Raw genomic sequence first — 13,190 nt, forward strand, 5'->3', positions numbered from 1 at the left:
ATGTAACAGTGATGATGTTTATTGGGCTTTCTATCAAGCACTTTGAGAGCCTGTTTGTACAGTAGACAGAGTGAATTTGTTTTAATGTTGTACGGCTAGCTTGGTCCCAACTAGTCAAGCAGTATGTTAAGTGAGGGAGTATCATAGCATTGAATTACAGCTTTGCTGCCTTTATAGTCAAACAATTTCATATGTATCGGAAATTAGCTAGGTTGAGTTTGGTTATTTGAGTTACCTTTTTAACATGCTTTTTAAAAGAGAGGTTGGAATAAAATATGATGCCAAGGTACTTAAAATTGGATACCACCTGGAGCTTGTCCTCTGATACATAGATAGCTGCCTCAGTAGCGTCATTGCTCACTCTGACATACTGAGTTCTGCCTCCGAGGTATGATTTCATCCATCTCACGGCATCCGGGGAAAAGTTGAACTTGGATAGTTTTAGTGATGAGACCCTCAACAGTATCCAAGTCTTTCCTTAGGTCTATAAACAACATCCCCTTTGTCTGTTTCTGTGGAGTGGTTTGCTCTGAAGCCAAACTGCGTGGGTTGTGAAGGGGCTGTTTCTGAGGTGGACCATTGTTTACTCTCCTACACACTTTTCAGTAACCTTCGACACAACAGGTATTATACTAATGGGCCTGTAGTTATTCACGTCAGCAGGGTCACCTGATTTAAAGATTGGTGTTATTATGGCCGACTTCCAGACCCTTGGAAACACCCTCTGACCAATAGAGGTATTGGTGACCTTAGTAATGGGGCCAGTGAGTGACTCTTTGTAGTTGTTAAAGGTAGAGTCCAGCCCAAACACATCTTTGGCTTTAGAGTTCTTTAGTGAGCTAATCACCTTGTTCACCTCTGACTCAGAAACCTCCCTTATGGTGAAGACACGTTGAGTGTCATACACTGTCACTGACCAAGAAACCAGTGGAGGGGTTCTGTGTCAGTACCTTGACAGAGTCAACAAAGTATGAGTTGAACGCTGTTGCTATTTTGCCTGCATCCTATGTTAAACTGCCATTCACATTGATTTGTAGTCTTTCTGCAGTGTTACTATGGTCTGAATTTCCCTTAGCTTCACCAATTATGTTGATAAAAAAAGTTGGCCTTGGCCTGTCTGATTTCTTTCATCACATTATTTCTCAACATGGTAAAAACCTATGTCTGTCATGCTCTAATTTGAACTTCCGCGCTAATTTTAGGTCATGGTCTCGTTCTTTCATCAGTTTCCAGATTTCTCTATTTAGCCAAGGAAGAGTGCTCTTTTCGCCAGGTTTGGATTTGGTTTTCTTTAGGAAGGCATTTATTGTAGGCTGGATTGTGGATAGAAACATCTGACTGTCAGCTTCCACATTTGTATAGGACAGAAGACCATTCCAGTTAATTCCCTTAATTGCGTATTCAAATCATTTAATTCAGCCTTAGGTATCCTGAGCTGATCCGGTTTCCTAACAGTAGAGAGGTTAAATCTGTTCAGTAGAGAAGTTAAACCTGTTCAGTAGAGAAGTTAAACCTGTTCAGTAGAGAACTTAAACCTGTTCAGTAGAGAGGTTAAACCTGTTCAGTAGAGAGGTTAAACCTGTTCAGTAGAGAAGTTAAACCTGTTCAGTAGAGAAGTTAAACCTGTTCAGTAAGAGAGGTTAAACCTGTTCAGTAGAGAAGTTAAACCTGTTCAGTAGAGAAGTTAAACCTGTTCAGTAGAGAAGTTAAACCTGTTCAGTAGAGTAGTTAAACCTGTTCAGTAGAGAAGTTAAACCTGTTCAGTAGAGAAGTTTAACCTGTTCAGTAGAGAAGTTAAACCTGTTCTTAGAACGCTTTCTGGCTATGAGTGTCAGATTATGGTCAGACAACCCAGTAACAATATTGAATGATTGTCGCTCTCGCTAGTTTATTACTGAACACCAGATTAATCTGTGTTTTAGAAGAAAAAGTCATAGCTGTGTAAGGTCAAAGGTATTAGTGATCCGTTTGAGGATTTTCATAATGAATGTTAAAATCTCCCATTAAGATGACCTCTATCCCAAAATCACATCCCCTAAGCATGTTATTAAACTGATTTTTAAAAAACACACTTTTCGTGGAAGGTGGTCTGTACACGCCAATAAGTTTAAAATATATTTGGGGGGGACAGTTAAAACGTTTGACCAGTATAGTTCATTATCACATGACCAATCAATATGTTTACATCGGATATGTTCTTTAATTTAAATCATCGTCGTAGCCGGGCTAGGGCTGTTGCGGTGATCATATTACCACCACACCGGGGTCATGAGTCATGACCGCAGTAAAATTCCATGTAAAATTCCATTCATAGTAATCTCCTGTTATCTACACTGAATTAAAATAATGCACTCTGGACATGCGTTAGTAGTACCCAATTCGCTAACGACCATCAGGTCCTAATGGCCTGCTACTCAGGGCTCTATTGTCCCTCCATCAGGTCCTAATGGCCTGCTACTCAGGGCTCTATTGTCCCTCCATCAGGTCCTAATAGCCTGCTACTCAGGGCTCTATTGTCCCTCCATCAGGTCCTAATGGCCTGCTACTCAGGGCTCTATTGTCCCTCCATCAGGTCCTAATGGCCTGCTACTCAGGGCTCTATTGTCCCTCCATCAGGTCCTAATGGCCTGCTACTCAGGGCTCTATTGTCCCTCCATCAGGTCCTAATGGCCTGCTACTCAGGGCTCTATTGTCCCTCCATCAGGTCCTAATGGCCTGCTACTCAGGGCTCTATTGTCCCTCCATCAGGTCCTAATGGCCTGCTACTCAGGGCTCTATTGTCCCTCCATCAGGTCCTAATGGCATGCTACGCAGGGCTCTATTGTCCCTCCATCAGGTCCTAATGGCATGCTACTCAGGGCTCTATTGTCCCTCCATCAGGTCCTAATGGCCTGCTACTCAGGGCTCTAGTTTCCCTCCATCAGGTCCTAATGGCCTTCCACTCAGGGCTCTGTTGTTCATCCATCAGGTTCTAATGGTCTGGTACTCAGGGCTCTGTTGTTCCTCCATCAGGTTCTAATGGTCTGGTACTCAGGCCTCTATTGTTCCTCCATCAGGTTCTGATGGTCTGGTATTCAGGGATCTATTGTTCTTCTGACCACTCCGTGGAATTACAAATGAAATCTAAAATCACATCAAACACTTCTCATCAAAACAGTAGGCCTATCTTACTTTTAAAACTCACCTCACTGTGGTGATCAATTTTAAGAAAAGTTCTTATGTCTTTAGTACACAATTGGTCTAGCCTATGCTCCAAAATTAAGCAAATTCTAGTAATTGTCTTTGAGTGTGTACTGTATTGTTATGCATACTGAGTGGAGTCTTTACCTTATGCTGTGCACCAATCTTTCTACTAATAAGTCCAGGCGAGAATATATAGGCCTAGGCAATGCTATTGGTTCATTGATTGTGCATGGTGGCTTATGGTTAGCCTACAATCATAGTGAATTAGTTTTTTATTTTGAATAGCCTAGTAAAAGGGCATTTTTTATATTTTCATAATTAATGGGCTGACTCATTACCTTTAGTTACAAAATCTCACCACTGTGTGTCTTCATCTCCTCCTCTTTCTCCTTCATTCCATTCTCGAGCGCGCAGAGAGGGGCTGTCAACAGTTTAATATGTTTCGTTGTGAAAACATGTTACTTGGTTTCCAAAATTAAGCACTGGGTAGCTGCAGGAACAGGGTTAGAGAGCCCATGGCATACAGAGTTTGGACGGAATATCACCTATCGCAGAGCGAGAGTCAGGCATGCTCCTCAAACAGTGGTTGATGTCTGGAGTGAAATAACCGGAGAGTAGCCTACCAGGCATGATTGAAGAAACGAACCGGCGGGAAAGCGGCCTCTATTGGCTATTCATACGGATGTCTTTTTTCCCTGCCCCTGTTCCTGCCCATTTGGTAATGTGCCATTCTAAATTGAAAATAATTTGACATATTAGTCAAGACAAGATTCAATTGAGAATAGTCTGAAGCAGTGGAAACGCATTCTCTGGAGTGATGAATCACACTTCACCATCTGGAAGTCCGATGAACAAATCTGGAATTGGCAGATGCCAGGAGAACGCTACCAGCCCAAATGCATAGTTCCAACTGTAAAGTTTGGTGGATGAGTAATAATGGTCTGGGGCTGTTTTTCGTGATTCGGGCTAGGCCCCTTAGTTCCAGTAAAGGGAAATCTTAACACTACAGCAGACAATGACATTCTAGATGAGTCTGTGCTTCCAACTTTGTGGCAACAGTTTGGGAAAGGCCCTTTCCTCTTTCAGCATGACAGTGCCCCTGTGCACAAAGTGATGTCCATTCAGAAATGGTTTGTCGAGATCGGTGTGGAAGAACTTGACTGGTCTGCACAGAGCCCTGACCTTAACCCCGTCGAACACCTTTGGGATGAATTGGAACGCTGACTGCGAGCCAGGCCTAACCGCCCAACATCAGTGCCCGACCTCACTAATGCTCTTGTGGCTGAATGGAAGCACGTCCCCTCAGCAATGTTCCATCATCTAGTGGAAAGCATTCCCAAGATAGTGGAGGCTGTTATAGCAGCAAAGGGGGGATCAACTCCATGTCAATACCCATGATTTTGAAATGCGATGCTCGACGAGCAGGTGTCCAGTCCACATACTTTTGGTTATGTAGTGTAGCTTAGCAGTTCCCGATCCCTTCGATCCATATGCAATCACAATGGCCAATGCACATTTCGCGTTTCGTATCTCAAAGCCATATCAAATATCTTTGTAGTTGCTATTGAGCTCATAATTGAGAGTTGAGCAATAAAAAGTATACCTACAGAAAGATGAGAACATACTATCCTCCTCTGTGACAACAGGAGAGCTGTGTTTTCCCAGCAATTGGATTTAAAAATGTTATACAATCAGAACACTTTTCTTTCTCCCTGAGCATTTTTTCCACCGGGAAAGAAAGAGTAGCTCGCTCGACACAGCAGCAGGCCCCAGCCTAACAGGCACAGGGGCAGGCAAGCAGACACTTTTATTACAGGATTCATGAAGATAACGTACTTTACTGTTTGGCCAAATCATGGTTTTAGCCTTCTAAAAAATAGCAGGTTTTTAATTAGGTGAATGAATGTGCAGCCCGCACCGATGCAACCAATACATGTTTTTCCTGCACAGCCAAGTCAAAGGGTTGCCAAATGTGACTAAATGCTCACAGTCTGGAGCCCTGCCTTGTAGGCTTTTCACCATATGCATACTCTAACTTTTGTTTTTCTTCAATTAAAAAGGCCTCCATCTTCGCAATCAACAGTAGCCTGGGCCAAGGAAATGTTTACTGGGAAGTCGGAAGTTGAAGTCAGAAGTTGAAGTCGGAACTTTACATACACTCAATTAGTAATTGGTAGCATTGCCTTTAAATTGTTTAACTTGGGTCAAACATTTCAGGTAGCCTTCCACAAGCTTCCCACAATAAGCTGGGTGAATTTTGGCCCTTTCTTCCTGACAGAGCTGGTGTAACTGAGTCAGGTTTGTAGGCCTCCTTGCTCACACACGCTTTTTCAGTTCTGCCCACACATTTTCTGTAGGGTTGAGGTCAGGGCTTTGTGATGGCCACTCCAATGCCTTGACTTTGTTGTCCTTAAGCCATTTTGCCACAACTTTGGAAGTATGCTTGGGGTCATTGTCCATTTGGAAGACCCATTTGCGACCAAGCTTTAACCTGTTATGGCTGTACTCCCGATACCGGGATCGATATGACAACTACCAGTGAAAATAGAGGGCGCCAAATTCAAACCACATCTCAAACAATTTCGACCATCAATGACTGGAACGAATTGCAAAAATCACTGAAGCTGGAGTTTTATATCTCCCTCACTAACTTTAAGCATCATCTGTCAGAGCAGCTTACCGATCACTGTACCTGTACACAGTCCATCTGTAAATAGCCCACCCAACTACCTCATCCCCATATTGTTATTTATTTTTGCTCTTTTGCACTCCAGTATCCCTACTTGCACATCATCATCTTCACATCTATCACTCCAGTGTTAATTGCTAAATTGTTATTATTTCGCCACTATGGCCTATTTGTTGCCTTATCTCTCTAATCGTACTACATTTGCACACACTGTATATAGATTTTTCTATTGTGTTATTGACTGTACGTTTGTTTATCCCATGTGTAACTCTGTGTTGTTTTTGTCACACTGCTTTGCTTTATCTTGGCCAGGTCGCAGTTGTAAATGAGAACTTGTTCTCAACTGGTCTACCTGGTTAAATAAAGGTGAAATAAATAAATAAATATTTAAAAAATACTATAACACTACCAAAATACACATCTGACTGTAGCCTTTGTGAGTTTGTTGGCAAGTAGGTTGATTTTTACTTCTGTGGAAGTTGCCCTCTCCTCCCTCTCATGTGTGGATTAAAGATGTCTTACACTTTAGTAAATTGGAGAAGATAAAATATGCCCCTACGGGGGTTTTTCTGCCAATTCTACCGAATGTGGCAACCTTTCTTTACCTATGTAGAGACACTGCAATTTCCCTCTACTCTACAGTAAACTGCCTACCTAAGCTTTGTATTGAATCGATCTACCTTTGTGAGTGTTGAATATTAGCCTGTGTTATTATTATAATTCTTCTTTTCGTTTTGACTAGCCATGTTTTATTTTTTTGTGCACTTTTCTGTTTCTAATGTATGTTTTGTTTTGAAAGTATTACTTAAGTATTTTATATTTTCATATGGGCGTATACATTTCTACCTCATTCAAGAAGCATGTTCCTATGGTATATTGAATGTATAAAACAACAAGTTTAATGTAATATATTTCAAACATTGTTTACTGTAACTGTGAAAGGAAATACCAATAAAAAGTGACAAAAAATAAATAATAATAAGTATCTCCGTCTCGATGCGATGGAGATGATGGCAAGGGATGAAAGTCGTCCTTTTTGACTGGATGCTGTTGTGGCTGGTATAGTGAGGACCAGCTGCATTAACTTTGTCACCTCTGGGATTTGTCTCGTACCATTTGTGAACTGTACAATCCAACAAGATCAGCCTTAAGTCTAACGAATACTTGGCATATTTGGACAGGTTCTAGTTTGCTGGTGTCAAACCTTTGTGACATTGTTTAGATTTTATTCCAGGTCACTAAGCCAAGGAAATTAAGTTCACCAAAGTGCTCAAACCTGGCTCTCATCTGAACATTGTTATTGTCCAGTATGTTGTAGTAAATTCACCCCGTTTACTACGAGTTTCGCTTTCTGCCAGGCCCAGTTCATTGCGTTTCTGCTCGAATCACTCATAGAAACTATCAAAGTCTTGTCGCTGCAGAAACTCATATCCATCACTTTGTTCTGCAGAACACGGAAGTGCACGTCAGTGTAATTGAACATCCCTACAATAGGTAGAATGTGTAGCATGAATTAGCTTTCAAAATCTCACGGTTCTCTTTTACCTTGGCCTTGTGCATGCTGATGCTCAATCTCCGTTGTTCATTCAATGCCAGATCTATCCGTGAACTGCCAAATGTCTTAAGAGCTATCTGGCTTTGGATGTGAGACACCGATTTCACATGCTTGTTGAGTGCTATAGGCAGTAGCTGTCTCTTGTCCGCACGCTGTCGCTGGTGGAGAACAGCAGACGGGAAGCGGTAGAGTTGGCTGCTAGCAGCGCAGCCGCAGAGCCAGTCTTTCCGTTGATAACAATCAGATTGAAATTATCGGGTTATTTTCTGTCCCTTCCTTTGATGTCGGTTCCTAAGCTCAGGTGTTGGTCTTCCATTCCTTATCACCCCCGGTTAAGCTAGAAAATCTACTTTAAAAACTGTTTCCGATGCAATATGTTAGCCATTCTGATCAGCTTACTTTAACTAGGAGTAAAATGAACGTAATAGCCAAAAGGCGGCTGATGACGTATGACGTCCACAGGCAGGAGCGAGCCCGGCCTTTCCTCCTGCCTGTCCCATTACTTTGTTCACTCCAATACGCATTCACCTGTAGTAGTGCAATAGTGAATGGGACATATTGCCACATGAAAGACAGCGAAGCTCTCTGCCTGCCTTTTGGGGTCCGTTAGCTGGCAGTATATGGTAGAAACACGCATGCGCAAGTCATGCCTTGCATTGAGTTTGGAGTTTAAAGGGCTGGAGAAAGGCACACAGCGAGGCTGCCTTTCCCCTGGCCTTATTGTGTACTGTACCAGATCACTGCAGATGTGGGTAGTAAGAACTAGTTCGGGAAATAGATTTTATTATGGAGAAAAAAACATGATGACAAAATTATTATTGATCATATATATATAAAAAATAATTGTTTATTAATTTTCACAGGGTAGGCACTGACCACACCTCACTGCATTGTTCCTTGGGTTGAATTAATGCCGTTTGTTTAGCACTTTCCCTCAAACTCTTGTTTCCCTCTGCAGTAGACCTCCCTATGTGAGGTCCCCAGCCCTCCACACCTCTTCTGGACCCAGTCCCCTGCACCCTCTCCCCACCACACCCACCCCTCCTCCTCCTCCTCCTCCTCCTCTCCAGCCTCCACACCCCAACTACAACACCCCTCATTCTCAGCAACACGGGTAGGTCAACCAAGTACCATCTCCAAACCACTAACCCTAACCTGTCACTGTTCAGCCTGAAAATGTGCTCATTTGATGCTCATTATGGGTGATATTGCACCTACCTGACACCTAAACTAATCTGGCCAAAGATAGCATCACTGGCTGAAATTGCTCATGAGGGATTTCACTGGTTGCATAACTGCTAACCTGTATTTAGCTTTCTGTTGCCAACTCTTGCTAAATTTGCATGGCTTTTTAATCTCCCTTTCAACCCCCAAGCAATATGTTGTTTTGAGCAAATCTGGAGGTTTCAACCCTCTTGAGATTCATTATGTTTAGTTTGTTCAGAGGCCAGCCATAACTTTTTGATGACCACCACAGTGCTCCATTCATCTCATGGTGGGATATCAGAACTCTAAATAGAACTATAGACAACGGCTGCCAGTTTCAGTTGAATCTCGACATCGCTCATAAGTAATATCACAAACAAACAAAAAAAGAGTTCCCTTACGTGGCTTTGTTTTGAGAGTGAAACAGAGAGTCAGCATCATCCCCAAGCGTGTTAATAATGACAAATGAATCCCACTCCATGTTGAATTGGTTTACATGCATTTCTCTGTGGCGAGAGCGCCCACCATGGTCGATGGTGATGCATCATGGGGCCGGTTGGCATTTGGAGAATCCTGTCTGTGTCTGCGTTGGTTGACACTGTGATTAATGGTCAGGAGAGCACTGCAGACAGACTATGTAAATGCTGAAGGAGCCATTAACAGACATCTTCACTGTCAATAAGAAGTGGCACAACATGATGCATACTGCTGGGGCAAATCACAAAGCCTGTCAATCTCCACTGCCATTCTACCAGACACCCAGACATAGGCCCACGGTGAGAGAGGCTGGCAGGAGAGGGTGGGAGGCATTGTCTTTGCCTAACTGACTCTCTTAACCACTCCACCACAGTTTTTCTGTCATCCTCACCTGTCCCCTCTTTCAGCACAGTTACCCCCTCCCTCCCTCCCTTCCTCAGCACTGTCCTCTTTCTTTCTCATCACCCACTCATCCAGGCCTTCAGAAATGGTCTCTTCCAGTTGCTCTCCTAGTCCATAATATAGCATACACACAGTTGAAGTCTGAAGTTTACATACACTTAGGTTGGAGTCATTAAAACTCGTTTTTCAACCACTCCACAAATTTCTTGTTAACAAACTATAGTTTTGGCAAGTCGGTTCGGACATCTACTTTGTGCACGACACAAGTCATTTTTCAAACAATTTTTTACAGACAGATTATTTCACAATTCCAGTGGGTCAGAAGTTTACATACACTCAATTAGTATTTGGTAGCATTGCCTTTCAATTGTTTAACTTGGGTCAAACATTTCAGGTAGACTTCCACAAGCTTCCCACAATAAGTTGGGTGAATTTTGATAAATAAAAAGCTGAAATAAATCATTCTCTCTACTATTATTCTGACATTTCACATTCTTAAAATAAAGTGCTGGTCCTAACTGACCTAAGACAGGAAATTTTTACTCTTACTAATGTCAGAAATTGTGAAAAACTGAATTTAAATGTACTTGGCTAATCTGTATGTAAACTTTCGACTTCAACTGTACTTACATACATGCTGTGAATACTAGGTCCCCCTCTATAGAAAGACACAGTATGAAAATACTTTGTGTCTCTCAGTTTGTCCCTAGATGTGGAGATGGTCGGCAAGTAGCCTAGTGGTTAGAGCGTTGGCCTAGTAACTGAAAGGTTGCAAGATTGAATCCCCGAGCTGACAAGGTAAAAATCTGTCATTCTGCCCCTGAACAAGGCAGTTAACCCACTGTTCCTAGGCTGTCATTGAAAATAAGAATTTGTTATTAACTGACTTGCCTAATTAAATAAAGGTATACAAAAAAAATATGGTCTGAGGCTGGCTGAGAATGCAATTAGTGCTGTCTGATGGAAACATAGAGGGAAGGAGAGAGCGTGTGTGTGCGTGTGTGTGTGTTAGAGGGCAGCTCTACTGACTCTTCCAGCTGACTTTGAGGAGGCAGAGAGCTGACAGCCCCCTGCTCTGCGGCTGCACGTGCATGGTGTTGCCATGGAGAAAACAGGAAGGGAAGGCAGGGGGACCGATTTAGGAGGATTGTGGACCTCCCCCCCACATCTCCTATTGTTTATCTCTGTTTCTCAACCCTTGTTCTGTTTTGTTCTCGTCCTCTGAACAGCTGAGGAAGATTAAGGGGAAATTGGAGCGAGCTGAAGGCTCTGAATCACTGTGTTTAGTGTTTACTCTTTTATAGTCCTGATTCTGATCGGAGAGCAGCATTGTGAAACATTTAAACCTCTTGTTGTCTGTCTGAAAACAAGCGGCCAACAGCCTGAACCTTGTCCCTGGGCTCGACTACTCCAGATTCATTACGCAGAGTGAAAAGAATGCCGAACGAGCAGAGCAAGGCCACTATGATATCCTGTGGCTGGAGAGGATCTATGATTACATCTAGATAAGTGTGATGGGGATGCTAGCTAGTGTTTTCCCCAGTCCTCAGAGATGTTCCCTTAAGTGCTTTGAATTATACATGATTTCCCATTTTCATGATCAAATCACCAAAACACCCATACTTGGTCTGATTGGCTGACATTTAGAATAATATTATGTTTGTATCTTAAAGACTGTAAACTTGCTGTCAGTAATGTACGTCTATCAAAGGCACTTGGGTTTGATTCGGGTTATGTTGAGGTTTTAAGTTGAGATGATACCTTTGCACGACTTGTGACTTGGTTTGGATCAATGATTGGAAATAGGAGTAAAGTCTCTTGAGTGAACACTGGTGTTGGGAATTGGAGAACAGAACCAGAGAGTAAGTATTAGGAAGCTAGGTGTTCTCCTGGCTCTGTTGGCTGAAGACAGAAAGTCTTTTTTCAAATGACTTTGGTAGCTGTCCCTGGAGCTACAGAAACACGGCTTGTAGAAAATAAGCACTTAGAGAAAAGCATGCTTAAAAGAAAAATAAATTAAAGAAATGGAAAGAGAGAAAGCGAGAGAGAAGAGCGCTTAGGGGTAAATCCTCGCCAAATAATTCATTTCTGACCTCCTTAGTAAGTAAATTTACTAAATAAATAAGAGCTGCTTGAATGTCAAGAATGCATTGCTGTTGCCGCCAGCGTTGTGGCTCACAGGCAGCCTTGGCATCAGCTCCAGCTAGGCTTTAATAAATGGCTTCTCTCCCTTCAGAACTGTTTGATGTAAGGGGGGGGGGGGCTTTTCTCAGGATTTAATATGTTAAAAGGCTGTCCTTTCATTCATTGTTTTATTTTTGATTCTGTTTGGGTTGAGTCAGGTAGGCAGGCGCTAGCTGAGCTGGCTGCTTGGAATGAAGCTGTGGCTGAGAGGGAGCTTCCTTGAGAGCAGATTGTGCCCATATATAATTAATATTGTTCATACCCTCCCACTGACTACACCATGCAGACCCCCCCCCCCCTCTCTCTCTCTTTCTCTCTCTCTCTCTCTCTCTCTCTCTTTCTGTCTCTCTCTCTCTCTCTGTCTCTCTCTCTCTCTCTCCCGCTCTCTCTCTCTATCCCGCTCTCCCGCTCTCCCTCTCTCTCTCTCTCTCTCTCTCCCTCTCACCAGGCAGGGTTGATGGGGGGTGGTGGGGCTGGGTAATGATAGGGTCTGGATGGTGGCAGTACTTTAGTACCCCTATTTTCTCCTGCCACACAGAATTCACTCCCTGTTGTAGCAGTGAATGTTTGCAGTGGACAGGCAGGAAGGGGACTTTGACACTGGCACTGTAGTGCTGGTCTGGCATGGAGCTGTGTGTGTGACTGCAGCTGGCTGTCTGGCACCCGGTAACCATGGCAGCCCTTGGCAACGGCCCTCTCTCCCTTTCTCTCCCCAGCCGTGCTCAGAGACAGGCCTCCTCAGATGTCCTTCACACATGTGGACAGAATACTAAGGACAGACAGCAGAGTTCCATGCAGGGGGATGAGGGGAGACAGAGAGACAGGCAGGCAGGGAGGGCGACAAGACTGGGACTGGGACTGCCTACAGGGCTAGTCATTTAAATAGAACAGTGATTACTAATCTGTTTATCTGCTGAAGTGATTCAAAGCACATATTATTTCCCTCAGAATATTTCAAGAGGCTCTAAATGTGGCTAACACCCCATGAGAGCATTACTCATAATGGTTTGCGCTGGTAGTAATGTTTTCTGCCTATCTTGTTTCTGGGCTAAAACTAAATCCACATTTTATGGTTTATTTTATTAGTTTTTCCTGACTTCATCTGGCCATATTCATGTTACAACTTGCTGGCTCACAGATTCAATTGAAAGCAGTGTCAAATCAGCAGTATCTTTTTGAGAAGCAGAGCACAACAAAACAGCTGTGTTCTCCCACACAACACAACACAATGAGAGAGAGAGAGAGAGAGAGAGATCAAAAACAATAGAGGGTGGGGCTGGGTTTTATCCTTCTCAATTAGAGGAGCTCAGATTCCCCTCAACCGTCCCCTAGCTCAGCTAGCTCAGCTCACGATACAATGATTACGCTACAATGACGACTGGATGGTACAGCCTGCGCTGTGAGCTGGAAATACGCCCCCCACAGTCTCACCCCGGACACACTCCCTCTCTCTTCACTATCTTTTCCTCTCTCTGCTCTCTCATCTCTCTATTT

The 13,190-nt window shown here is 43.2% G+C and overlaps 1 protein-coding gene across 4 annotated transcripts in view; it reads left to right on the forward strand.

The window, feature by feature from the left end:
• Nucleotides 1-13,190, forward strand: part of LOC109903937 (AT-rich interactive domain-containing protein 1B) — a 230,646-nt gene that overhangs the window by 193,259 nt on the left and 24,197 nt on the right. For 2 of the 4 annotated variants that reach the window (XM_031788275.1, XM_020500960.2), the window contains exon 9: nt 8,386-8,541. The exons of the other annotated variants lie outside the window; for them this stretch is intronic. In XM_031788275.1, the coding sequence (XP_031644135.1) occupies nt 8,386-8,541 (156 nt within the window). The remainder of the gene's footprint in view (nt 1-8,385; nt 8,542-13,190) is intronic. 4 annotated transcript variants of the gene reach the window in all.

The sequence above is a fragment of the Oncorhynchus kisutch genome, linkage group LG14 (genome assembly GCF_002021735.2).
Source record: "Oncorhynchus kisutch isolate 150728-3 linkage group LG14, Okis_V2, whole genome shotgun sequence".
In the NCBI taxonomy this organism is placed as follows: domain Eukaryota; kingdom Metazoa; phylum Chordata; class Actinopteri; order Salmoniformes; family Salmonidae; genus Oncorhynchus; species Oncorhynchus kisutch.